We start from the raw sequence: 27,430 nt of genomic DNA, 5'->3' as shown, positions 1-27,430 counted from the left end.
GTGAAATTTATTTGAGGACTGCTAGGAACTGCAAAATGCAACATCATCAACCTGTTCGCTGGCCTTGGGGCTGGGGAGAGACCCGGGTCCGCTCCCTGTGAGAAAGGGGGCCTTCCCTGAGCCCACCTCCTCCTTTGAGAAAGCAAAGTGACTGGGCCAGCTTACGTAGACCCCGGGTGGCACTCCTACCACTTCACCCACTGATAGGCTCAGCTGGGAATTGTGCCGGCAACCTCAACACCAGTGACGTTTGGGGCTGGATCATTCTGTGTTGTGGGGCTGCCCTGTGCATCCTCTAGCTGTGACAGCTACAGATGTCTCCAGACGTTGCCAAATGCCCCTGGGGGGCAAAATCGCCACTGGCCAAGAACTGGGCTAACCCAGCATTCAAATCTCAGGTCTATCCCAGCTGTCAACACACCATTCTGACTCTGTTCCCACAAAAGCAAACCAAGGATGAGAAGAATCAATACATGTGAGGCACGGATAAGTTAATACATTTAAACTGTGCTCGGCACATTGCAAGAACTCATCAAGTGATCATTGCCTTAGGTGGAAGGGAAGGAAAACTACAGCGTTTTTCTAGTGCTTTTTGTTCCCAGCACTAACTCCCTGTTTGTCAGTTTAAGTTTGTTTATGCTTTGCAAGATGTTGCCAGACCTCCCCCAAATGTCACAAATCTCAGCGAGGGGGAAGACACCAGCCTAAAACTGCACGGGGGCTTCCCAGGGGAGAAAGCAGGTAATTCCAAGCATCCAAAGGGAAAATGAGGCAGCTTGAACCTGTGTTATTGTGTCAATTCTTTATGAGAAACACAGCCCTAAAAACGGGGTCCTGAGCTGTCCTATCTAGTGACCAAGCTTTCTGCTCAACCAACCGGCAGGCTTTCTGCTGTGCCCTTGCTGAGTCTCAGCGCCACCCCCTCGAGCCACTTCCCCGACTGACAATAACTGTAGATGAATTGTGAGCTCTATTAAGGAGCAAGAGAAAAACCAAAATGTAGTCAGGAAGCACTGACAAATATTAACTGCCGCAATAATAGTGGTGACAGTTGTGATGGGGGGCTGGTGTGGAAGTTGGGGGGGCAGTGATGGTGATGATGGTCGTGGTGGGGGCAGTGATGGTGAGGATGGGGGGGTAGTGGTCATGGTCGGGGGTAGGGGTGCACTGTTGCTTGTGTGGTGTTGATGCTGGTGATGGTGATGGTAGTGGTGGTGGTGATGATGCTGATGACTCTGGTGCTACTGACCGTGGTGATAGAGGTGGCCGCGGTGACCGTAGCAGTAGCATACTAAAGTAGCTGGGTGGAAAATTGAGGTCAAAAGCAAGTGTAGCCTGGCTGCTGTGTTGAGCAAGGGGTGAGGTAAAGAACATCGCCGAGCTGGCGATAACTCCCACTCCATTCTCTGTGGTGTTCAAGTTAGTCACGTGTTTGATTTTATCATTCTATCGGATGGTAGGGATGGTGGCTTATTAACTCTACAACCCCAGCACCTGGCGGTATCTCTAGCATAGAACAGATGCTTCATAAATGTTTGTTCTGGGAATAAATGCTTGAGACCATGCACTTGGTGCCAGGCAGACAGGGCTGCAGGTTTCTGTTCTGCCATTTGCTAGCTGTGTGACCTCGGACAAGTAACTTCCGCTCTCTGGGCTCCTTGTGTTCACCGAACGACTTTACTGAGCACCTTCGCTGGCCAGACACTGTTCTGAGCACCAAGGTTGTGGCATAGAACACAGTGCTGCTGGTCTCGATTCTCGTGGAGCCTACATTCCAGGGGAGACAGACCATGAACCCCCAAAGGAAGGAGAGAAGTTTAGCTCCTGGTGATTGGTATGGAATAAAGCAGGGTGACTTGATGGAGATGACCTGGTGGCTGTCTTAGAGACTGTGTGGGCGAGGAAAACCTCTTCGTGGGTCTGACACCTGAACGACAAGGAGGTGTCCCTCCCAAGTGAAGTGGAATCTGGAGATTCTTCAGAAAGCAGAGCTCAAGGCAGATCAGAAGTAGAACCCGCCGAGCCCCAGGGGGCAGGGGAAGGGTCCGGGTAACTTTCTCCCTGTGGTGGGGAGGAGCTAGATGAGGGTTTTAAGCAGTGGGGGTGGCGCATTTTGGAAGTATTTTGGGAGCAGAACGGGAACAGCAGGCAGGAGAAGGAGGAGGAGGAAAGGTACCGCTCAGGGACAGTCCTAGAGCTTTGTTTAAGCACATGAGTGGGTGAGGCGAGAGGCACCAGGGCAGAGGCGGGTTTAGAGGGAAGAAGTGGTGAAGATCTATTTTTTGGCCTTGCGAATTTGGAGAGGATAGGCCATATCCCTGGTGTCCTCGTCAGCCAGTGGGGATAATAATAGTTCTTGCGGGGCGTGGGGAGGCTGGAATCAGGGGAAGCGTGGAGAGGGCCTGCTCCACGCCTCCCGATGGCTCACGCTCAGCCGCTGCCCTCGCGGGCTCTGCCTCCTCCGCCAGGTGCCCGGTGAAGCCAATCCCATCAACATGGTGTCCAAGCTCAGCCAGCTGACGAGCCTGCTGTCCTCTATCGAAGACAAGGTACTCGTGGGGATCCTGCAGCTTCTATTGGCCTCCCTGTGGTCCCCTCTCTGCACAGAGAATACCCAGACTACAGGCTTGGTGTCCCTTTAACCCTCTGTCCCCAACACTGATGCCCACAGGTCAAGGCCTTGCTGCACGAGGGTCCCGAGTCTTCCCACCGGCGTTCCCTCATCCCTCCTGTCACCTTTGAGGTAAGTGGCTGTGGGGCAGCAGAGGCTGGCCTTGCGCTCCACAGCTGGGGGCTGGGTCTGCGCTGGTCCCTGTGGAAAGAGGGCTCTGGCCTTGGGCTGTGGGGCCACAAGGAGCCCAACAGCTGAGAATAGCCGGCAGCGGAACCACCTTGCTGTGAAGACCGTTAAACTCGTTGGAGCGGGTGGGTGCCCACATGTGGCTGTGGGACCCCCTTCAGGGGGACGCTACAAGGGAACAGCTTCTTGTTGGCCCAAGATGCTCTATAAACTTTGTCTTTCTCAAAATATGGGTGACGAGTGACGTCAAACAGGGGCCCCCAAACAGGCTGCAGAGTAGCACCTCAAGGGGAGAGGGGATCAGAAAGACAGAAAGGTGCAATTTCTGTGATTTCCCTGAGAGGGATGGGTTAGAATCTCCAGGTTTGGGCCCAGAAATGTGCTTTTCTTTTTTTTTTTTGAGACAGGGTCTCACTCTGTTGCCCGGGCTAGAGTGCCGTGGCGTCAGCCTAGCTCACAGCAACCTCAAACTCCTGGGCTCAAGTGATCCTCCTGCCTCAGCCTCCTGAGTAGCTGGGACTACAGGCATGCACCACCATGCCTGGCTAATTTTTTCTATATATATTTTTAGTTGTCCAGTTAATTTCTTTCTATTTTTAGTAGAGATGCGGTCTCGCTCTTGCTCAGGCTGGTCTCCAACTCCTGACCTCGAGCGATCCACCCGCCTCGGCCTCCCAGAGTGCTGGGATTACAGGCGTGAGCCACCGCGCCCGGCCAGAAATGTGCTTTTCTTAACAACATCCAGAGGTTCTTATGCATCAGCCCAGCACTGGCTCCACATTCAGAAACACAGTACAAGACCCTCTCCCCCAAATACTTGTAGACACACACTCCCCACCCCAAAGTCCTTTCTGGCCCCGGTGATAATCTTGTATTAAGATAGATTTCCATTTTCTGAGCATGCCTAGGCAACTGTCTTTTTTCCTAATTATTATCAGTAAATGTTAAATTAGCGGTTGTAACAAGGCCCAGGAGTTTAAATCTATTACTAAAATCCTTTCTGAAAGTAGATGACACATCAGATTAATGAGTGCTGTCAAAGTAATCAGTGAATGAACCATTTGCAGCAGTTCATCTGCTTCCTCCACCAAACCTGTTGGGCCGGCAGCACAGCTCTCGTGCACAATGGACGAGCTGGGCCCTGGGAGTCCTAGTGACTCCGTGCCTGTGGAAGCGTGCACGTGCGATGCTGCGGCAAGGGGGGTCAGGAAATAGAAGCCCAGTGGCCCCACTTGGGACACCAACCAAGGGTCACCCAGCCACATAGACAAGGGGCTCAGGGGTCAGCATTGCAAAAGCCAGGCAGAAATCAATGAGCAACGTCTCTTCCTCTTGAAGGTGAAGTCGGAGTCTCTGGGCATCCCTCAGAAAATGCAGCTCAAAGTTGACGTTGAGTCTGGGAAACTGATCATTAAGAAGTCCAAGGATGGTTCCGAGGACAAGTTCTACAGCCACAAGAAAAGTAAGACCCCTTGTGCCCCTCGCACTCTCCTGCTAGTGCCCTACAGGTGACAGGTCAGGAGCAGATTCTGCCAGGCCCACCCACCCCTCTGCGGAGGGCGGGCCCTCTCCTGGAGCACTCACTGCCCTTTCCCTGCCTGTGGAACTCCTGCGCTTCCTGGCTCCCCGTGGGAGGCCTCCCCTGCACCTCCGCCTCAGACACCACCTGTCTCACACTGGATGTGTGTGTGTGTGTGTGTGTGTGTGTCTTTGTGTCTTTTCTTCCCCACCAGGAGCCAGTCTGATCTGTCCTGTCCCTTCTCAGTGCCTGGTACAAGGCCCTGCACAGACGAGGTGTTGTTGACATTGGTAGCTGCTTTAGCACGGCACAAACCGAGAGACAGTTTAGCACGACACTGGAGTGCATGGACTCCGAAGCCAAACTGTCTAAATTCACATTCCAGCTCTGCCTCTCAGCAGCTGCGTGCCCTTGGACATGTCGTGTAACCTCTCTGGGGCTCAGTTCGCTCACCTATAAAACAGGAGTGACAAAGATTACGTGAATAGTACGTGTAAGGCTCCTTAGGATAGAGCCCGCCACATGGCAGCTACTCTGAGGGCCAGCTGTAATTATTAGCAGGTTCTGAGCAACGGAGGCTTTGCGTTTTGCACCATCAAATCAGCTCATCCACAAACTGGGAACTATTCATAAAGCAAACGCTATGGACAAGCCACATGGTGGGCAGGACACAGGACGCGAGGAGGGCAGGACGGGTAGGGCCCTGCTCACGTGGAGTGTAGATTCCGGTGCATCACATGGCCAGTAACTAAGTACATATATCACTACAGTGGATGGTTCAGCCACTGATAAAGGCCACAAAGAAAACAAGACAGGGTAATGGGGTAGAGGTTAACTGGGAAGAGGGGCAGTTTAGAGGGGGCAGACAGGAAAGGCCCTCTGAGGAGGGGGCACGGGGCATGGGCTGGGACCTCAAAGTTGAGAAGCGACTGGTCTGGCAGGGTCTGAGGGCACAGTGTCAGCCAGGGAGCAGCAGGGGCCAAGCCCGGGTGATGGGCACAGGCAGGCACGCCTGGGAGGAGCAGGGGATATGGGAAGACTTAGCCTCGAGGCTGGTGACAAGTTTAGATTTTATCTCCAGAACAATGGAAAGGCTTCAGGGCTTCGGAAAACCTGAAGCAAGAACTTCAAGTCTGGGTCTGGGAGGGTCAGCTGGTGCCCCAGCCACAGCCCAGTTAGGGACGCCCCCCGTTAGGCAGGCCATCTGGGGTGCAGGAGGTGGAGGATGCCAGTGTGCCTGGCAGGGGCTGGTGACCAGCCCCAGAGGGGAGCAGAGGGTTGAGGAGAGCACAAGGTGCCCTGAGCAGTCCCCAGCTCGGGCTGGTGGCCGATGGGTGACCCTTGAGGCTCTGGTGCTTTATTTAGGTGGCCAACAGTTTCCCCTGAGAAACCTGATAAATGCTGTAGATGCTCCCCTCAAATAAATCCCCACTGTCGCTAACAGTCTGTGTTCCATGGCAGGTGTTCAGAGTCCCTCTGCTCTACAGTGGCATTTTTCATTCTTTAGTGTCTCACAGTCGGTTTAGTGGGGCACGATTGGGGTTGCCACATTTAGCAAATAAAAATATAGAAGGCCCAGTTAAATTTGAATTTCAGATAAATGGCGAGTAATTTTTGAGTATAAGCATGTGCCATGCAATGTAAGGATGCCCTGTCCCCGTGTGAGAGAGTCTGGTGACCTGCTTCAGGTCAGAGTAGTGCCTGCACCTGCTGCTTCTCACGTTCCTTTGGCTTAAAACATTCAACATGCTAAGATGCCACATTTTGGGGGTAGCGTATCCTGAATCCCATCGATAGCTGGCGGGGTGTTAGAAACCCAGCCTTGAGTCCCAGCTCAGCCACTTGTGACCTTGGTCTGGTGTCTTCTCTCTGGTCCTCAGTTTACCCTTCTGTTGAATGGGGTTAGCAGTGGCACCCTGCAGGGTTGCCATGAGTCTTAATGGGTAAACATCAAAGCATGCAGGGCCAGGCATGCAGGAGATGCTTGACACAATTGGCTGCTGCCACCACCGTCACCATTATAATTGTCCTTCCGATGTGGCTGTGAGGAAGGCAAATCTCAGGAAAAGAGTCCCTGGTCACTGGGGGTGACAAGCTGTCATATTCCTGCAGAGTTGGGCTCATAGCACTGGGACAGGGCCACTCTGGTGCCAGGTTGGGCAGGAGAAATGGGCAGTTGCCGATGGCTTGAGCAGGAGGCTGTGTTGGAAGTGATCGGCTTAGAATGGCGCTTTCCTCTTATCTGTCACGGAGAACGGGTGGACCCAGCTTTGATAAGAGGAACTGGAAACGCACGAGTGAGTGAAGAGATTGTCAGAGTGCCTGACTGTTCTAAAAAACTTGACATTGAAAGGCACTCCTCCCAGGCAGGGTTCTGGGAAGTACTGTAAACTTGTCAATTCAACTCAATAGGCTTTCTTAAAAAATATCTTCCATGTGCCAGCCCTGACTTGTGAACTTTCTCTCAAAGAGTTTGCAGTTTAGAAGGGAATACATGTATGCATGTATTAGAACGTGAGCCAGATCAAGGTTAGTCCTGAGGGAGGATTGATTAGCTCCATTGTGGGGTGGAGCAGGAAGGTGTCAGACCACAGAGATGGCTCTCCCCAGGGCTTTGAAGGGTGAATAGGAGTTCACCAAGATGAGACAGGGAAGGGCGATGGGACTGAAAGAATGATGTGACCAGGGAACCGTGCAGGGTGCTGGTGAAATCACATGTCACACGTGGCTCATTGTGGCCCTGGAGGGAGAAGCAAGAGGGCACGCTGTCCCAGGTGTGTGCAGGGCCTTGAGTGCCGAAGTAAGGGTTGGAGCTGTTGCCACTGAGAGGTGGACATTCCCCTCTGTGGAAGCAGATCAGGGACGGGTGAAAGAGCCACGCTGGAGATGAGTGACCTTGAGAAAACTGAGCCCAGGCTAAGCTATTTCACTGGCGCAGTGGCGTGCACCTGCAGTCCCAGCTACTCGGGAGGCTGAGGCAGGAGGATCACTTGAGCCCAAGAGCTCGAGACCAGGCTGGGCAACATAGTGAGCCCCCATCTCTAAAAAAAAAATAAAAATGTGCTTTTTCAGACCAGGTTTGTGAGCCCTTTAGAGGACAGCTTGGGTGCCCAGAGCCTGCCAGCCTGTGAGGGCCATACCTACTTGGCTCCTGTCCTCCCCCTGCCCCAGCTGGTGGAGCTCCACTCGCGCTCTGTCGTGTCAGAACACAATTAGCTTTTTGCAAGTTCTCTCCCCTAGGAGGGCAGGGTCTTTTCCTCATGCACCCTGGACTCTGCAGGCCCTAGTACTGGCCTTGGTACCCAGCAAGTGCATACTCAGTAGATAGCGCCTGAGGTGCTTGCAACGTTGCTCATAAATGCCACCTCCTCCCCTCAATGTGGGCCCTGCAGAGGCTGAGATGTGGATCTGTTTCGCCTGGCCCGAGGTCAGTTTCCAGTCGTGGTTATTGCGATAAAGTGGAGCCCACCCAGAGGAAATCTGTGGTTGCAGGCATTGCAGCTTCCTTGGCCTGTTCTGGTCACCACGTTCATTGATAGCTTTGGCATCGTGGTCTTCTGTGCATGGGGACAGTCAGCTGCTGCATGACGAAATCGCAAAGCACCTACTGTCTGCCAGGTGTTGGGGTGCGGAGGAAAACAGGCCATCCATTTACTTGAATGCAACCCCCCGAGAGCATTTTCCCAAGAGGTTAAAGGCGAAAACAAACAAATACACAAATATATAAGCCAGGAATGCATCAGGGAGTGATAAATGCTAGGCTGGGGATTTAAATAGGAAAATATGACAATGGGGAAAGCCTCCCCAGGGACATGCACTTGAACTGATACCTGAGCATGAAGACGTTGGCCACGCAAGATCCAGAGACAGGCCCTTGGGCAGATGTCCAAGGAGGGGCCAGCTTGGCGTGAGAGAAGGCCGGGCTGCTGGAGCTCAGAGGAGGCAGAGCGTGGGCAGGGAGCAGAGCACAGGGCTCACGTCTCCTAGGTGCAGGGAGCCTGTTAGAAGCTTGTAAGCAGGAGAGAGGCACAATCGCACTTTAAAGAGAGAACTCTGGCTGCCACGTGAGAATAGAATAGAACAAGTGATGTGATTTTTTTTTTTTTTTTTTTTTTTTGAGACAGAGTCTCACTCTGTTGCCCGGGCTAGAGTGAGTGCCGTGGCATCAGCCTAGCTCACAGCAACCTCAAACTCCTGGGCTTAAGCGATCCTCCTGCCTCAGCCTCCCAAGTAGCTGGGACTACAGGCATGCACCACCATGCCCGGCTAATTTTTTCTATATATATTTTTTAGCTGTCCATATAATTTCTTTCTCTTTTTAGTAGAGATGGGGTCTCGCTCTTGCTCAGGCTGGTCTCGAACTCCTGAGCTCAAACGATCCGCCCACCTTGGCCTCCCAGAGTGCTAGGATTACAGGCGTGAGCCACCGCGCCCGGCCTATTTTGATTTCCCTTTGGGGAGACTTCTGGCTCAGGGTGGCAGTGGCAGATGTATGCTGTCAGTGTTCCCTTCCGAAAGGCACAACTCAAAGGGACAGAGAATGAGAGAGCGACAAAATTCCAAATGGTAGAAAGCAGGTGGATAACGGTAGCCAACTTACAGGAACCCAAAGCTAACCAACCCCACTGTGGGGACACCCACAGCCAAGGATCACCCGACACTGAGGGGAGCCTGGGACAGGTGGCAGTGGGACAAAAAGACAAAACACCGGAGGAAACAAAGTCTGTAGATAAAAAGAAATGGGACCATGAGACAACATCCAGGTAAATGGATTCCTGGGTGATGAAGGAAGGCGCCGAGGTAAGGGCTCCTCGTCAGGCCTAGAGGCTCTGGGGACGGCCCCAGCAGGACGGTGAAACTGATAAAAGGGTTTGGTTACAGAAAAAAAGAGTTACAAACTGGGGGAGAGTTAGAAACAGTGAAAAAACACGGCAATTATTAACTCCAGGAAAAACAAAACGTTGTGTAGGAAAAGAAAAACTATTAGGGCTGGTCTGCCAGATTTTCATAATCACAATAACGTGAATAGAGTCCTTATCTGGCCAAAATTAGGATATAATTATTGGAAGGATGATGCAGGGGCTGGAATTATGCATTAGCAGGGAGTGAAGAGGTGGCAGGTTGTGTGTGTGAATCTTCGTCTTCCGTAGTCAGTATGTGACAGGAAATATCTAAAACTGAAGTACCAGAAAGTAGCAGCCTAAGCATGATTTTTAGAAACAAGGAGTAAAATTCCAAGAGGATCCACTAAGAAATGTAACTGGTGGCCTCTAAGGAGTGGGACATTGGAGAGACATGTGGTTAGGGAGGGGTGCTATCGTTTGCAAAAACAGAACAATTTGACCCTTACTAACTGATGAAAATAAAAGGTAAAAATTTGGAATTTAGAAATTCCTTAAAAAACAAAGAAGAAGGGAGGAAGAGTAGGGGAAGAAAGGAGAAGGAAGGAGAGAGGGGAGGGAGGAAGAAAGCTGACCCTGCTCGGGCCAAGCCACCTCTTGCTTGTTCCGGCACCACCTTTCCCAAGCCTGAGCCCCTCCCGGGAAGAGCAGCCAGGAGTAGAGGCATCTGGGAGACCAGACACAGGTTCAGGGGCTCAGCCTGGGGCCAGCAAGGTCGGGGGAGCTGATGTCAGGTGCCTGGAACATGGTGGAGACTGTACACAATGGCTGAGTGATGGATAAACGAATAAGTTGATTTCTGTTTCTCTTCAGTCCTGCAGCTCATCAAGTCACAGAAGTTTCTAAACAAGTTGGTAATTTTGGTGGAAACGGAGAAGGAGAAGATCCTGCGGAAGGAGTATGTTTTTGCTGACTCCAAAGTAAGTGACAAGAAACTTCTGAGATGGGCCAAGAGGGGACTGGGGGGACACATGTGCTTTGAGGCTCACTGTGTGCCAGGGAGTGCACATCACTAGCTCACTCAGTTCCCAGAACAGCCCCTTTCTCACCGGGAAAGCTGAGCTCAGAGAGGTTAGGACCATGTTCTAGGCCGGCATTTGAGCAGTAGCAGCTCCGGCTGTCCCAGAGCATGGTGGCATCCCACTGTGCCATGCTGCCTCTTGGCTGGGGGTGCATCCTTTATCATCTTCCTGTCACCCAGCCCTGGGCCTGGTTGGGAGGCTTATTAGCTTCTCTAGGCTGGACTTGGGAGCCCTTTGGGGCACCTCTCCCTGGCTTTAAATCTGTGTCCCAACAAGGCTTCCCTTTCTACACTTTGCCCCATTGTGCAGAAGGGAGACCCCCTGCCAGGACCGGCCCCTGGGGTAAGGGGTGCTGAGAGCCCGTGGGAAGACCCCGGCTGGGCCTGCGTACAGCCAGAGCCGGGTGCTCCGAGACCTGACCCCTCGCCTGAGAAATTTGAACCAGGGTCCAAAACCATCATCGCAGCCTCACCGTTTGTGCTCTACTGTAGAGCTTGCGTGAGGCAGTGAGAATGGATCACAGAGAATTTAGGGCGCCCACCATTCCACCTCATGTGGGGCACCTCAGACAAGGCCAAGGGACAAGGGCTCCTGGTGCGGGCTCACAGAGGCAGCCCCCGCCAAGTACCCGGACCCCACTCCCACTTGCACCTGCACAGTGGCAGGGGTGGGCTGGTGGGAGGTCTGGGGGTGCCTAGAGCTGCAGGAATGACAGGCAAGGGCTGGGAGAAAAAAGGGAGTGGGGGCCGAGCAGACGGTGGGAGGCGGAGAGAAAGACCTCCTGGCTGGGCGGCGCTCAACGCATGTGAGCGTAGGTCCAAAACCCAGTTCTGCCCCATTGCCGTAAGCTCAGAAGGATGGAGACGGGGATAAACTGAGGCATGGAACCATGCACCACCCCCAACTACAGGCAGGTTTCAACAAAGACAGTCATTACACTTCCGTGAGCTGGTTAATTCAGAGGGGGCTTACGGAGATTTGCAATTATTAGGTTGGATCCTATGAAATTACTGTCTTTGTAGGTATGACACAAAGATTGGTCATGTCTCATGGTCCAACCTGCAATTTTGTGTGCCCCCATTCAAAGTCAGCCTGCCCTACGGACTGCGACTGAGACAGGGCGGAGTCTGCCTTGGGCCCCACCGTGTACCCGAGAGAAATAAGTGGAAAATATTAAGGAGGCTGTGACAGCCTTCATGTGCTCTTTTCTTTTTAATTGGTTTCTCTAATTTTTCTTTCATTACACAAGTGATCTAGTCTCATTGGTGACATGGTAGCAAATACAAAGAAGGAAGCATTTAAAATAAAAACACCCATATACACCTAGTTAACTTTGGACTATAACCTTCCAGATATTTTTTAAAAATAAAAGTACAATGATGCCATTCATACCGTTTTGACTACTAGCTTTTCGTACTTAATGATATATTGCAGCCATCTCTTCTTGTTGATGAAGTATTTCTGGGCAACACTATGGTATTCTAGCTTATGGATGGTCTATAATACAATTATTATTATTATTTTTTTTTTGAGACAGATGAGTCTCACTCTGTTGCCCAGGCTAGAGTGAGTGCCGTGGCGTCAGCCTAGCTCACAGCAACCTCAAACTCCTGAGCTCAAGCGATCCTCCTACCTCAGCCTCCCGAGTAGCTGGGACTACAGGCATGCACCACCATGCCCGGCTAATTTTTTCTCTCTATATATATTTTTTAGCTGTCCATATAATTTCTTTCTATTTTTAGTAGAGATGGGGTCTCACTCTTGCTCAGGCTGGTCTCGAACTCCTGAGCTCAAACGATCCGCCCACCTCGGCCTCCCAGAGTGCTAGGATTACAGGCGTGAGCCACCGCGCCCGGCCTATAATACAATTATTAACCAATCCCCTAACATGGGACATTAAGATTGTTCCTGATTTTTTTTCTGTATTGAAACATGTGCTGCAGGGCCTTGTTGGGACCTCTGTGCAGTTCTTGATTGTTTTCTTATGTTTTCCTGATATTGTACGACTTTGCAGCGGAATGGCTGAGTCAGACAAGCCACTTGGCTTACAACTTTGCATGCGTGTTTCCAGGTTGGTGTCCTGGAAGTTCGTACTGATTTATACTCCTCAGTTTTCTAGAAGCTGCCAAGTCCTTTGCACCGGGTAGTGTGCAGGGAGGCAGAGCCTGTCTGAGTCTGTCTGTCCTTCCATCCCTAGAAGAGAGAAGGCTTCTGCCAGCTGCTGCAGCAGATGAAGAACAGGCACTCGGAGCAGCCGGAGCCCGACATGATCACCATCTTCATTGGCACCTGGAACATGGGTAGGTCCCCGCGCCCCTCTCCCAGCCACCCTGCTTTGGTTCCACTTCCCTGCCTCGGCCATCCTCAGATGGGGATGGGGGGCTGTACCCCTCTCTCTTTCCTCCCTGCCCCGAGACAATGGGTAATAACAATGAGCTCTGGAGCTATTGCACCCCAAGAGCAGTTGGTGTGCCTTTGCATGTCTAAATTGGCAAGTTTTAGGGAAAGGGTCTGAATATCTAGGCAAAGGGGTTTGTAGGCACCCTGCCAGCCTTAGGCAGCTCACCAAGGAGCCCCAGGCCTGGAAGAAAGACGTCCCCCTGTTGACAGAGAGACAGGTAGATAGATTGATAGAGGATGCTCAGTTAAATTTAAAGTCATAAACAACACATCATTTTTTAGTATAGGTATTTAGCTAGAAATAAATTCTAAATATATATGCCAAATATATGCTTATATTCTAATATATTTTATATACTAAATATTTCATGTATTTAGCTAGAAATAAATACTAAAGAGATACTAAATAATATATTGTATTAAATACATATACTATGTATTTATATACTAATATATGCTTACATACTAAATATACATATTCTACTAAGTATAAAGTTCTAAGTAATTTTTTAGAATAGGTATTCAGCTAGAAATAAATTGTTAGATAGAAGTCCAGTTAAATCTGAATTTCAGATAAACAGCTATTGCATGGGGCATGCCTATTCTAAAAACTACCCATTTATCTGAAATTCTAATATAACTGGGTGTCCTGTGTCCCGAGCAGAGTCAGGCCCACCCCCACAGCATTGGGAGGACGGGGGAGAGCGGCACCCCTTCCTGGAGGGGCAGGGACCTTCTGGACAGGAACTGACAGCGTGGGACCTGTGGCCCACCTGCTGAGTAGAGGACTGGCCAGGGCTTCAGGAGGGAGGGCGGGAGGCTCCAGGTCCCTGGGGGCTTCTGCTGCTCTCCTGAGCCGGTTCTGCGTGGCATCAGCCCTCCTGTGCCTCCACACCTCCTGGGCTGGCCAGTGCGAGCCCAGATGTCCCAGGGGCCACAGCAGCACTGAAGGAGAGCCCTGGCCAGTGCCCTGGGAGTCTTGTGTCTCTTACCGGCTGCCTGATTTCCTCTGCTGTGGACACGGTCAGGCCTGTCCTCTGCACAGTGGTGGGGGCGGGGGGAAAGTTTGCTCATCTTTAAGGGCATTGTGGGAGAAGCAGACCTCTCATTATTCCTTGATTAAGCTGCTTTGATTCAGTTTTGAAAGGGGGTTGGGGGGGGGGGGCTTCCACGCTCTTCCCGTTTCTCTAGCTGACACCCAGGCATCTCAGCTCTGGACTGGGCTCTGACTCTTGCAAGGGAGCTTTTGTTGTCTCCTAACAATCAGGTAGAAGCCGCCATCCTAAAGTTGTCAGCTTGCTTGGCTGTCTCTGAAATAGAATGGAAGTTCCCTGAGGAACAAAACTTTGTCTCAATTGCCATGGCAGCCCCAAAGCGTAGGACAGTGTTTGACATCAGGGAATCTTCCAGTGTTTCTAGTCTTTGAAACTTAATGTTATCTTTAAAAGGAGGCTTAACTGAGTCCTGCCCCCGGCTGACAGCCTGGGCACTCGGGTCTCCATCCCGCATTTGGTTGGCTGCCTGGATGACCTTGCGTGATCATGTGACCTCCCCGCACACGTCCCCTGCTCTGTTTTGAATTCTGATGCTGTTGACCGGATGTGCCTTTGACTCACTTGGTGTTGGGTTTTGCTGTTGAAGGTAACGCCCCCCCTCCCAAGAAGATCACGTCCTGGTTTCTCTCCAAGGGGCAGGGAAAGACGCGGGACGACTCTGCCGACTACATCCCCCACGACATTTACGTGATCGGCACCCAGGAGGACCCCCTGGGTGAGAAGGAGTGGCTGGAGATCCTCAAACAGTCCCTGCAAGAAATCACCAGCATGACTTTTAAAACAGTGAGCAGCTGGCCCCACCCCGGGTGGGCTCAGGGACAGGGGCTTTGCTTAGGGGGACTGTCTCAGAAGCCAGGGCAGGCTCAGCCTATCACCTCTCCACTTCCAAAGATGTCTGGGGGCTCAGTGGTCCCCCCACTTCCAGGGCCAGAGAACTGCACCTGTATTCAGAAATGGATGGGGTCCATGGTGTGTTGCTGAAACCCGCTGGGTCCTCTGTCCTCCCCGCCCTCATCAGCCACATTCTCATCTTTAAGATTCTTTATCACATTGGTTGGGCATCATTAGGCATGCCCTCGAGGTTAGGGATTGCAGACAGGGTACCCCACACCCAGGGCGGGGGTGGGTGTCAACCGCCATGCTCTGGCTCCAAGCCCTACACCTTGTGTCACAACCTTGTCCCTACACCAAGGGTCACAACCTTGTCCCTCCCCACCAGGTGGCCATCCACACACTCTGGAACATCCGCATGGTGGTGCTGGCCAAGCCAGAGCACGAGAACCGCATCAGTCACATCTGCACGGACACCGTGAAGACAGGCATCGCGAACACGCTGGGTGAGCAGGGAGGGGGTCCTCCAGCACGCTGTGCCTCAGCTCCCGAGTCCCTGTCCTCTGGGCCTCCTGGCCTTCCTGGATAGAAACAGGGTCCTAGGCAAACAGAATGATTGGCCCCCGTAGCTGAAATGCACTCGGGATCCACACCAGTACTTGTGGGGCTCTGGCTACACCACAGGCTCAACTCAGTCATTCTTAGGGGGAGCCCGAGAGTCTAAGTTTCTGACAAGCTCCCAGGTGGCGTCAGTGCTGCTGGTCAGTTCCTGGACCCCACTTTGAGATGCAAGAACCTACCACAGGGTTGACAATCTTTTGCGGGAAAGGGACAGATACTAAATATTTTAGGCTTTGCAGGGCGTACACAACCGCTTGTCTCTGCCTTTGTAGCATGAAAGCAGCCATGGCCACCACGAAAAGTGAACAGGAGTGGCTGTGTCCTAGTAAGACCTTATGTGCAAACACAGGCTCGGGCTGTCTGGCCCCGACCCCAGTCCTCACTACCCAGGGTGGATCTGGAAACATCAGTTGAAAGTCAGTGGGGACTAATCAGGGTGCGTCAGAGAACCAAAATAAGAGCAGGAAGGCCTCGTGGGGGTGGGGGTGTGAGTCTGTGTGGGTGTGCCCTATATCCATGAGTGTGTGCTTATCAGTGTGTGAGTGCGCAAGTCTGTGTACGTGTGTTCGTGCTTATGTGCGTCTGCGTGTGAGTGTGTGGGGGCGTGGGTGCGAGCCTGTGTATGCAAGTCTTATGTGAGTCCATGGATGTGTATCATATGTTTACATGCATGTGTGTGCGAGTGGAGGGGTGTTCATGAGTCCTTCTGCCTGTGTGTTGGTACATGTGGGGACCTGTACACACTCAGGCCTCAGGGGTCGTCGAGGGCGAGGCCCATGGTTTTTGGTAGTTGGAGTTGGGGACAGGACAGGGTCCCAGAGGTAACAGGAAACAGAAGAACTGCTGCAGTCGAACGGGAAAAGCTCTCGGCTTTTCTGCTGACAAACCGCAAACTGCCCACGTCCACCCCCACCCGTCCCCCTTCCTTCCTGCCACAGTGGCAGGTGGGGCTGGCGCGGCTGCCCTGGGCTGTGCCCATGCCCTTCTGTGGCCTGGGAGCTGCCATGTCCAGGGTCTTCCTCTCCTGGCCTCCAGCCTCACCTGCCGGCCCCTGCCCCCGCCCCACCGCGTGGGATCCACCCGAGTCTCTTGTTGCAACAGGAAACCACCCCACGCCCCTCCCCGGGCCAGGCCTGGCCTCTGGCTACTGCCTCAGCCTCATCATCGCAGCTTCGGGCTGGGCCGGGGTTAGCTCCTGGCGGGAGGCCTGCTTGCGTGCATGCACCAGCGGACCGTGGGGAAGAGCAGGTGTGCGGGTGAAGGGGTGTGTGTCTTGGGGCACAGAGGCGCCGGGAACAATCACAGATGGGCACCCAGGGGCCTCTCTGAGCAGGGCCAGGAGACTGAAGACTGAGGGGTGAGGAGGGAGGCCTGGGCAGAGTCTGGGCTTTACCGCCATTGTCCCTCCCCCTCCCCCCTCCCCCGGGGCCAGCCTGCCTTCTCCACTACCGGGAAATCGGAAATCGCTCCCAGCCATTAGCGCAGGCCCCGTGGAACGGCTCAGGCCTTTCTGAGAGCACACCCTGTGCCAGGCTGGGGGCGACATGCTCTATGAGCACGATCTCATTGGACATAAACACTCAATGGCGGCACGGACTGTTCTCCCCATTCACAGAGGAAGAAACTGAGGCTACGGGGAAGTGCCGTAACTTGCCCAAGAACCAGTGATAAGAAACTGGTGGGCAGGGACTGAAACCGAGGTGGGGCTCAGCGCCGACAGTTCAACCCCAGGCTGCCCTGCAGGAAGGGAAGGAGAGGCCCCCGCGTGGGGCCGGAGGGCGGGAGCCTCTGCCTTGCCTGGCTCTGCCTCCCACTGGCATCGGCCGCCCGCAGGTCCCTGCTCTGAGACTCGAGCTGGCTGTGCTGGACGACCGCCGAAGTCCTGCCGCTGACGTCCTGCCGCTGACGGTCTACCCGGAGCCGTCTAACTGAAATGAAACAGGAGCTAGATAGATCTTTTTAAATTTTCTAGTTGCCACTTTAAAAATAAAAGGAAGCAAGTGAAGCTAATTTTAATAATAGACTTTATTGAACCTCATACATCCAAAATGCTATCATTCACTAGGTATTCAACGTACAGTGTTGCTAGATGTTTCGCACCCAGCCTTTCTCACCAAGGCCACTGCCAACAGTTGTTTTATACTCGCGCCCATCTCGATTCGGACCAGCTGTTTCAAGTGGCTCGTGGCTGCCGTACTGGGCAGAGCCAGTTCTCAAAGGGGTTGGCAAACTTTTTCTGTAAAAGGCCAGATGGTGACACGTCAGGCCATGCGGTCTCTGTGGTGACTGCTCAGCTCTGTCATGTAGCCTAAAAGCAGCGACAGACAATACCTAATTGAATGGCAGGGCTGTGTTCCAATCAAATGCTCTTTATAAGCACTGAAATTTGAATTTCATATTTTAATATGTCACAAAAGATTTTTTTTCTTTTGATTTCTTTCCCCAATCATCTAAAAATATAAAAACCATGTTTAGCTGGCAGTGGGCCAGTGTTTGCCCACTCATGGCCTGGAGGGTTTGTGAAGCACAGATTACTGTGTGCACCCCATAATTTGATTCAGTAGGTCTTGCTGGGGGCGGGGGCAGGGGTGGGGACGGGGGGGGGGGCCTGAGAATTTGCCCTCCCCACAAGTTCCCCGGTGCTGCTCTGGGGAACACGCTTTGAGAACCGCTAGTCTAAACTAGATCAGAACGCAGACAGAAAAGGTGTGATCTCGGTGTGGGTTTGGGTCTCACCTAGAGCCTTGAGTGAGCTGGGAGGGAGGTCAGGCCGCCAGCCCACGCACCTCCTTCTGAATCTTATTCCAGAGGCTTCTGGCTGCTTCTATCAATCATCCCTGGCCACTTGGTGCGCTGGTCACTTTAGAGAGAGACGCCAGGAGTGGGTTACGGCATCCACCTGGTCTTCCTGTCCCCCTGGGCCTCTCACCTGCCGCTTACTCTGGCCTTACCTTGACTTCCTACCTGTGGCAGGTTTGCCTGTTTGATATTTTGATTCTTCTTTCTCCCTCTCCCTTTAGGGAACAAAGGAGCTGTGGGGGTGTCCTTCATGTTCAACGGAACCTCCTTGGGGTTTGTGAACAGCCACTTGACTTCAGGAAGTGAAAAGAAACTCAGGTAACGCAGCCCATCCCCGGGGGCCGGAGCTGGGTTGTTTGCCCACCGACTGGGCTCACACCCCGCAACACCAGAGCCCCCGCCTGGGACCTTCTGGGTATCCTACGGCCTTTGAGGGCTTTTCATGGTCTCATTAAAGGCAACTGCAGCACAATAGTGACCTCATGTGTGGATGAATTTTGTCTGAAGGTCACAAAAGATATGTCCTTGTGTCATTAACCTGATGCACCCCAACACCACTCCGTTACTGAAGGGAAGACCTCAGGGGGCGTTTTGACAGAGCAAAGCCTGTTCTGCCTATCGATTCATGAAGGCAGCTGCAGCCATCTAGAATGTTCACTGTTCTGATTCCCTGCTGAGCAGCTGAGTGCCATAGCACAGTGCGGAACCAGTGACCCCGTACTACGTGACCGCTTTTACCTTGCATTAGGCGAAACCAAAACTATATGAACATTCTCCGGTTCCTGGCCCTGGGAGACAAGAAACTGAGTCCCTTCAACATCACCCACCGCTTCACTCACCTCTTCTGGCTCGGAGATCTCAACTACCGCGTGGAGCTGCCCACCTGGGTAAGGAAATGCCCCCTGGGGCTGGGGCTGGGGCTGCACAGGACGGGCTCCTTGAGTCAGCTCCAGGCAGACAGTCGGGGAGACACAAGGACCGAGCTGGGCCGACACCTGCTCTCCCAGGGACTCACTGCTGCTCCTGCTATGGAGCCTCAGCCTCTCCTCTCGGTTCCCCCTGCTCTCGCTCAGCTCCCACATAACTGTCACGGCCACCCCTTCTCCCATCGCTCTGCCACTTGGCTCAGCCAGCTCCCGGCCATGGCCCCTCCGTGGCCCAGATGGGAAGGGAAGGGGTGTCTCACCCGCGGCCGGGGCATGTCCTTGTTCCAGGAGGCAGAAACCATCATCCAGAAAATCAAGCAGCAGCAATACTCGGACCTCCTGTCCCACGACCAGCTGCTCACAGAGAGGAAGGAGCAGAAGGTTTTCCTGCACTTCGGTAAGAGCGCCAGGCTCTGCTCCTGGACCGGCTCCCCTTTCCCCAGTGTCCTTACGGGGGGAGGATCATGCTGGAGAGTAGGGAAAGCTGAACAGATGTGAAACTCGGGGGATCAGAATTGAAACCACAGTGTCTGTGTTTCAGAGGAGGAAGAAATCACTTTTGCCCCGACCTACCGTTTCGAGAGACTGACTCGGGACAAATACGCCTACACTAAGCAGAAAGCAACGGGGGTGAGTCCTCTTCACAGAAACGTCCCTGCCCCCCGCCACCACCCCTCTCGTGTCTGCACCCAAAGGCAAACAGAAAGTAGAAAGCATCCTCGTCCACTAGGCCAGGGGGGAAAAAAAGGAAAGAGCAAACATTAGAAATCAAGTGATTTGTGTCACGGCAAAAGGGCATCTGGCCTTGTTCGCTGCAACACGCTGCACTGGTAACCCTTGTGATTTATCTTCTGTCCAGGTGTTCTAAGATTCTGAGAGGATTTCAAACCATTATTTCCTTAACTGGGTTCTGAAGCTCATTAAAAAAAAATGTCCTGTGATCAACTATACTTGCTAAACCGCCAAGTGAATCAACATCCAACAGGTTTCTTCACTGCAGGACTTACCAGAGCCTTTACGGGCGTAAGAGCCTTATGGTTCTTCATGAGGAATCTGTGTGCCAAACTCAATTGATCATGGAATACCAATTAATAGCTTATGAAGCCACTTGTGTTCCAAGAAACAGTGTTTAGGGAAAGATGCAATAAAAATATTTATTTATTCATTTGTTCAAAGGTATTTACTGGTGGCCTAACGAGAGTTAGGCATTGTCGTAGGTGTTGGGAGAGCAGAGATGAATGAGATGTCTTCCCCAAGAAGTTTATAGTAGGGAAGACAAGAGAAGTGCACAATTGCCTGTAACTAGAGACAGAATGGAGCGATGGCCAATGCATTGCAGAGCAGTCAGGGAAGGAAATGGCCACCGGGCCGGGGCAGGATCAGGGAAGCCAGCCCACGGCAGGGTCCTGAGGGTTAGAGGGCTGTGGTGGTGAGGTACCCAGGGCAGCTAGCCGTCTAGGGAAAGGGAGAACAAGTTCAAAATGTCACCTGAAAGAGTTCTGGGCGTCACCTGGGCTCGCTCAACTGGCAGGGGTGGGAACCATTCAGAACTGCTGCCTCGAACGAGGCTGAGAGCCCAGGACAGGACACCCTCTTATGAGGTGTCTGCCAACTGCCGCGTGGATGGGCTCCCGGGGCCTAAAGACACCGTCAGGGCAGGACCACAGGGGCGCACGTGCGGCCGATGCAGGAGGGCCTGGCTTGACTTGGGTCACGTTGAAACAGACGGGGTCTTGAGATGGGAGAGTGGGATGTCCTGGATGCCAGGAGGTGACAGGCAACAGTGGGCCACTGAAAGTTCTGCTGGGCACTGGTGGCATCAAAGTGGCACAGAAAGAATTTTGGTCACCTCATTATAAAGGATGAGGATGACGCACGGCACCAGTGAGGAGGAGGTTATGGGGTTTCCAGCTGAGCAGTAATTCGGGCCTCAGTCAGGGAGAAAAACAGCAAAAGTGAAAGCAAAAGAGAAAAGCAGGATCCATTGCAAGAGCTGATTGCCCTTGATAAACACTGGAAAATCGGAAGGCGGAGCTGGCTTGGAAGGAAAAAAATAGAACTTGTTTTCAGACTTATCGATTCTACAACGTTAATGGGAAATCTCAGAAAATATCTAGAAGGCAGTTAAAATAGTCACGTGTCGCTTAACGATGCAAATGCGTCTTTAGGCGTTTTCATTGCTGTGCAAACGTCGCAGGGTGCCCCTACACAACCCCGGATGGGTGGGCAGCCCACTGCACCGCTGCTCCTGGGCTGCAGAGCTGCGCAGCATGACTGTGCTGGACACGCGGGCCGCTGTGACACGTGGCAGGTGTCTGCGTCCACACACCCTGGGTGAGTCGGTCAGTGGCCAGTGCGTGCGAAGGCCCAGGGACATTATTGGCCACTACTGCAGACTCTATCAGCACTGCACACTTAGGCTGCACTTAATTTATTAAAACATTTTCTTTCTTCAATAATAAACTTTAGCTTACTGTAAATTTTTTACTTTATAAACATTTTAATTTTCACTTTTTGACTCTTTGTGATAACAATTTAAAACATAAGCACTGTGCAGCTGTATAAAATAGTTTCTTTATATCCTAATTCCATAAGGTTTTTTCTGTTTTAAAGTTTTTTGTTTTTTTACTTTTAAAACTTTTGTTTAAAACTAAGACACAAACACACACGTTAGCCTACGCCTACAAGGGGTTAAGATCATCAATATCACCGTCTTCCACCTCCACATCTTTTCCCACTGGGAGGTCTTCAGGGGCAATAACACACCTGGAACTGTCATTCCCTGTGATAGCAATGCCTTCTTCTGGATGCCTCCTGAAGGACATGCCTGAGGCTGTTTTACAGTTAACTTTTAAAATATAAATAGAAGGAGTACACTCTAAAATAATGATAAATAGTAAATACATAAATAAGTCATTGATTATCATTGTATGTACTGTACATAATTGTATGTGCTAGACTTTTATACGGCAGTGCAGTAGGTTTGTTGACACCAGCGTCACCACAAGCACGTGAGTAATGCATTGTCCTGTGGCGTGTGACTTACTTACAGAGCACCACAGGTAGTCCTAGGTGCAGCTGATGCTGAGAACTGCACTGTTAAGAAGCAGCTGTTTGGCAGCATCCATGAAAACTAAACATGCACCCACCCTGTGATTCAGTGATTCCACTCTGGTGTGTACCCAAGAGAAATTAGTGTGTTTGTTCACCAAAAGACAGGTCCAAGAATGTTTACAGCAGCTTTGTTCATAATCTCAAAAACTGGGAACAACTCTTATGTCCATTAATGGTAGAACAGATAAATGTGGTATATACGGACAAGGGAAAGCTACTTCAGCAACAAAATGAAAGAAATTTTATAAGCTATGAAATGGGTGAAGGAGCCAGACACAAAAATATATGGACTGAATGGGTGCATTTACATAAGTTCCGGGATAGGCAACATTAATCAGTGGAGCTGTTAGTCCCGGCAGTGTGCCCCTCTAGGAGGTGGCGGCATTGGCAAGGAAGGGGCAGGAGGAAACCCTTTGGGATGATGGGAACTTTCTATATCTTGCTCTGGGTGGTGTTAAATGGGTGTGTGCAAATGTAAACGAACATCAGTCTGTACACTTAATAGCATACTTTACTGTATGTAAGTCGTGCCTCAACTTAAAAGAAATGCCAGTGAGTGGTTGAGAGGTAGAGGTAGTGAAAATAGAGCATTTTTGGAAGAAAATTGGTAAAAGGAGGAAAAGAGAAGGTAACGAAGGATATGGCAGAGGTAGGCTCTTAGGTGAATACCTTTATGTTTGAAGACAGAGAAGAAGGAGCTAGAACATGAGGGGATAAGGATATTGATTACAGAGGGTGGTTATTACCAGTTTACCGAATCTATCACACCCCAGGAATGTCCTGCTCACCACTGTAGCCTGAGGCCCTGCAGGGGGCTCCTCATGCAGTAGGTATTGTTTGATTGGAAGGGTGAGTGGATGAGGAGATGAGTGGTTGGGGAGATGAATAGGTAGATGGGTGGATGAATAGGTGGGGCTGCTGGCTAGAGTATGTTATTAAAGTAAGTTAGCTGGAGAAGGTAAGTAGAGTCGGGGTTGAAAATACAGGTGGAGGGGTTCATCTGAGTAGGAAAGAAAGTAATTGAAGGTGACGATACAAGAGCTACTGAAGTAGGCAGGAGGACAGGTGAGGGAACACAAGGTGAATTGATCTTCGTCTAAAGCAGGAGTCCGGGATGTCTGAAAGTGTGGGGCACGGCACTGGAGTTGGGACTTGAAGCAATGAAGAGTTCAAAGCCACCTGTGGGCGACTCCACAAAGAGCCAGCTGCAGATGAATTCCAGGATTGCAGAGGCCACCAGTTAATGTTTTCTGTTACTGATTAAAAAATAAGCAGCAGGCATTTTGCAAAACCTGTGACTTTGATTTGCAGATGAAGTACAACTTGCCCTCCTGGTGCGACCGGGTCCTCTGGAAGTCGTATCCCCTGGTGCATGTGGTGTGTCAGTCCTATGGTGAGTTGAAACGCTGGGCGAAGGCAGACCAGGTTCAGAAAACAGCACCATGTTGGGAGGCAGGACTGCCCTAAAACGAAAGGGCTTTGGTCTGTGCATCTGTAAAACAGGAGCACTCCCTCCAGCCCTAACCAGGTGACCTGGAAGAGTTGGTGTGTCCCCACCCATCTGGGGCTGCAATAATAAATATCCTCTGCTTTGGGAGACATTTGCATTACAGCACACTTTTTAAAAGAAATTCAGTTTTATCTCTTTTGAAAAGAACATATTAGATTGGAACCATATGAACGTGGTGTTTTTATCCGTCAAAAATGATCAACTTTTGGAAATTCATGTGGTTCAACCTAATACGTAAGTGCACATACATGTATTTGGGGAGGTTTAAAGATAAACTGAGTTAAATTGATGAAAAAGGCACAATATACAGTATTAAATAATTATGGAATAAGTTATATACACAATTAAATAACTGTTGACTCTCAAAATTTAAGGTATGCTGAAGGAGTTCTTAATTGCCTCAATGCTTATTCTTAAAAGCTACCAATTAGTTACTATTACTTTGCAAAGTGAGACCTTAAAAATTCACAGGGCAGAATTACTTGGAACACTTTAGGGACTGAGAATCATGGTATTATTTTTAAAACATCTCAAATTCCCAGACAATGGTGTCCAAACGAGGGTCATCCTAGTCCCCAGGTGCACCTCACATGAGCAAGTCACGGGCCAGGATCCCCAGATGGGCAGCTCATGACCCCAGGCCTGTCCAGCAGGGCACCCCTGACCCCAACCTTCCTCAGAGTGAGGGGCATGGGGACTCTTGCTACTGCCCAGTAGCCACCTTCCTGGCTCCCACTGTCTCTGGGGACCGGCAAATCAGTCCCACAAATTTAGCTCTGGTCCCACAAGTTGAACTGATTTCCATTCCTTTTTTCTATTGCTGAATAACAAACTACCCTAAAACCTCATGGCTTAAAGCAACCATTTATTTGCCAACAATTCTCTGGGCTGGACTGAATTTGGACTGCTCCTCTCTGCTCAAGTTGGTGTTGGCTGGGCACAGTCAGATGGGAGCCCACTTGGATCTGGAGTTGGCTGGCTGTAGGCGGGGGGAAAGGGCGGTAACTCATCCTCCAGCAGGTTAGGGCAGGCATCTTCACTTCCTGGTCTCAGGGTTTCTATCTGCAAGACTCACCTATGGGAACTATGAATATTTTTAAGACTGTTTGCCTCACATTTACATGGTCTCATTGGCCAAAGGAAGCCACATGGCCAAGCCCAAAGTCACTGTGGTAGGAGGCCACAGAGGGTGTGGTTACTCGGAGGTGTGGTTTCATTGAGGGCCACACATCCAACAGTCTCCCAGGTTTAAGGGCACATTGTAGTGCCATTGCTATTAAGTTTGATGCATATCTAAAATATTTTGAGAACATTAAGAAAAATCTGCTTATCAATGTTTTAACTTCTCTCTGGAACACCCTCTCCTCTGCAGCCACCAAAAACTGGTAGCCCTGCAGCCAGCCCAACTCCCGAACTCCATCCCGTCCTGCTTCACACAGCACTGGGCCTCTCTGACTTCTTCCTGCTCATGTCCAGACAGCTTTTAGGCTGATGCCCTCCCGGGAAACGTTATCCTCTTTCTTCCCTGGGTAACCTTTCCACCTGGACCCTTACCTCCACCTCATCCTCCTCCACAGGCAGTGGCCCCACTCTCTTCCTTCTCATCAAGCTTTCTCCATTCCATCTCATTGTTTCAGTTTGGTTTTCTGGTGATCCTTAGCAAGGGAAGTTTGTTATGTTTCTTCACCAAATGATGAATTTTCTGCTCATATCCTTTGGTTGGTTGAGTAGTGGGGTGCTCATCTTTTCTTGCTGATGTGTAAAACTTTATAGAAAAGAATATCAAATCTGCTTTATCACCCTCTTGCTCTCCTGTGCTATTTTCCTTTGCTTGCCCATTCATGGTTGGTGTATCCTGGAATTCTAACCTCATCTCTTCTCACCCTTCATATCTTCCCTGTGAAAGCCCAAATGTCCTCATGGCTTCTGCTTCCACCTAATTTCATGACTCCAAATCTAAAGATAAATCTCCAGCTTTGAGTGCCCAGGTTCCTGCCAGACATCTCCCACTGGCTGTCTCAAAAGCACTCAGTCTGGTAGAACTATTATTCCTTTTCTCTTCTCCTGCAAATGTGCTCTGGTGCCTTCCCTTCTCATCTGAGCTCCAAGCTCTTTAACAGACGTGTCTACACTCAGTGTCTACACTTCATCACCTTCCACTGTCTCGTGATCCTGCAAGGCACTGTGGGGTGGAGAAGGTGTCCTGTCTCTCTCACTGATGAGCTGAATGACAATAAGTCCTCATGCCACTCTGCAATTTGGGCTCCTCATCAGTAAAATACAGTGATTAGAGCAGAAAAATCTCCATGGTTCACACTCCATAATCTATTTAAAAATTCACGAGTCAGCCAGGTGCAGTGGCTCAGACCGGTCATCTCAGCACTTTGGGAGGCTGAGGCAGGAGGATCACTTGAGCCCAGGAGTTGGAGGTTGCAGTGAGCTATGATGATGCCACTGCACTCCAGCCTGGGCAACAGTGAGACTCTGTCTGAAAAAAAAAAATTCACGAGTCTTTAGGAAAAACTAGCACAGGCTTATTTCATCTATGGAGAAGGGAATATATACACTTTCTTTCACTGAACACTTGAAGGACAGCAGGTGCAAAAGTGTGACACTCCTGGAGGGCTTCATAATGAACATTCATTTCTGCCGTGGGGTTGCCATCCTTGGCTTGACCAGAAGGGCTTCTCCTGCCCTGCTCAGAAATGCCTTCCCTCCCCTGCAGGAAGTACCAGCGACATCATGACGAGTGACCACAGCCCTGTCTTTGCCACGTTTGAGGCAGGGGTCACTTCCCAGTTTGTCTCCAAGAATGGTAAGCAACGAGCAGTGTCCCTTTCTCTCTGTTCCTCAAAGACAAGGGGCACTGGGGACTCATCTTCTGGTTACGCAGTCAGTCGTCTACGGTAGATGAAGGCTCGTCCTCCCGGGTGAGTCCACAGCCCATCGGTCGGGGCTCTTCACGTCCGAGCCACATCACAGTTTCAGTCCAGGGGATTTACTTGCTCTGCTTGGCAAATACATCAGCCTTCTGAGCCTCGGTTTTAGCACAGTCTGGAAAATTGGGTAAGTCGGGGTTTACCGAGGTGTGGCCTGTCTACGACCAAAGACAATTCCAGCAGGGACATGGGGTAAACATTTGTTAGCAATGTGTTTAATGTGTTTTAAATTTGTCTCGTCTAAGGCAAGCAACGTTAATTTTCCATTTAGTGTTGTGATATACTTTATTTAATCACATTTAAACTTAAAAAATGAGTCTATTTAGATAAAATATTAAGTAAATAGTAGTGCAGGTGCATGGTGGGCAGAGACGGTAAAAATTCTGAAGGTGGGAAGGAGATGACTGAGTTTGGGGAAACCGTGGCATAAATACTACTTAGATCTGCAGGTAATCTTTCCAATAATCTGGCTCAGCCCCGGCTGCCAGGCTGCCCTTCTCCCAGCAGAGGCCAGGCATTCTCCGCAGTGTGTCCCTTCCACCCTCGGCCGGGGTGACCAGGGGCCATGCTGTCATCTGCTCTGCCCGCTCCCTACTTCTGTGGTCGGCAGACAATCCGGGCTCATTTAGGAAGCTGAGAGTGGGGCCCACGTAGAGGCTGGGAAAGACCGTCCTGCTCTGCGTCCTTCATGCCGTGGGGTCGGTGAGGCTGAGCACTGTCTTCCTGGGAGGCTCTTCTCCACGCTTTTGGGTCTAACCTCCATGGCCCCAGCAAGTGACTTCTCTCCTTCCCAGTCTTGCTCCCCCACCCTGTCTCCTTCCTAGCTCTGGCCGCTGTGCCTTTCCGTGACCTTCCTAGCCTTTAGGTTTCTCCTCTTCCCCGGCTTCCACCGTCTCCCCTTTCCCTGAGTTCCCGCAGCATTGCTGGGGTTGCCGCTGCCCTCTCCTCCTCTTTACTGGGTAGAGCAGCCGCAGTACCAGTCCCGCAGCTGGG

The 27,430-nt window shown here is 51.2% G+C and overlaps 1 protein-coding gene across 1 annotated transcript in view; it reads left to right on the top strand.

Annotated features, from left to right (window-relative positions):
- Positions 1-27,430, top strand: part of INPP5D (inositol polyphosphate-5-phosphatase D) — a 106,402-nt gene that overhangs the window by 59,937 nt on the left and 19,035 nt on the right. Inside the window, exons 7-19 of the mRNA XM_069465919.1 lie at positions 2,469-2,549; positions 2,672-2,743; positions 4,139-4,262; positions 10,034-10,140; positions 12,440-12,542; positions 14,284-14,480; positions 14,917-15,034; positions 18,170-18,266; positions 18,697-18,835; positions 19,163-19,271; positions 19,416-19,504; positions 23,300-23,381; positions 26,224-26,313. Of these exons, the coding sequence (XP_069322020.1) occupies positions 2,469-2,549; positions 2,672-2,743; positions 4,139-4,262; positions 10,034-10,140; positions 12,440-12,542; positions 14,284-14,480; positions 14,917-15,034; positions 18,170-18,266; positions 18,697-18,835; positions 19,163-19,271; positions 19,416-19,504; positions 23,300-23,381; positions 26,224-26,313 (1,408 nt within the window). The remainder of the gene's footprint in view (positions 1-2,468; positions 2,550-2,671; positions 2,744-4,138; positions 4,263-10,033; positions 10,141-12,439; positions 12,543-14,283; positions 14,481-14,916; positions 15,035-18,169; positions 18,267-18,696; positions 18,836-19,162; positions 19,272-19,415; positions 19,505-23,299; positions 23,382-26,223; positions 26,314-27,430) is intronic.

Source organism: Eulemur rufifrons, chromosome 1, assembly GCF_041146395.1.
Source record: "Eulemur rufifrons isolate Redbay chromosome 1, OSU_ERuf_1, whole genome shotgun sequence".
Lineage (NCBI taxonomy): Eukaryota > Metazoa > Chordata > Mammalia > Primates > Lemuridae > Eulemur > Eulemur rufifrons.
This window is presented reverse-complemented; position numbering and strand designations above follow the sequence as displayed.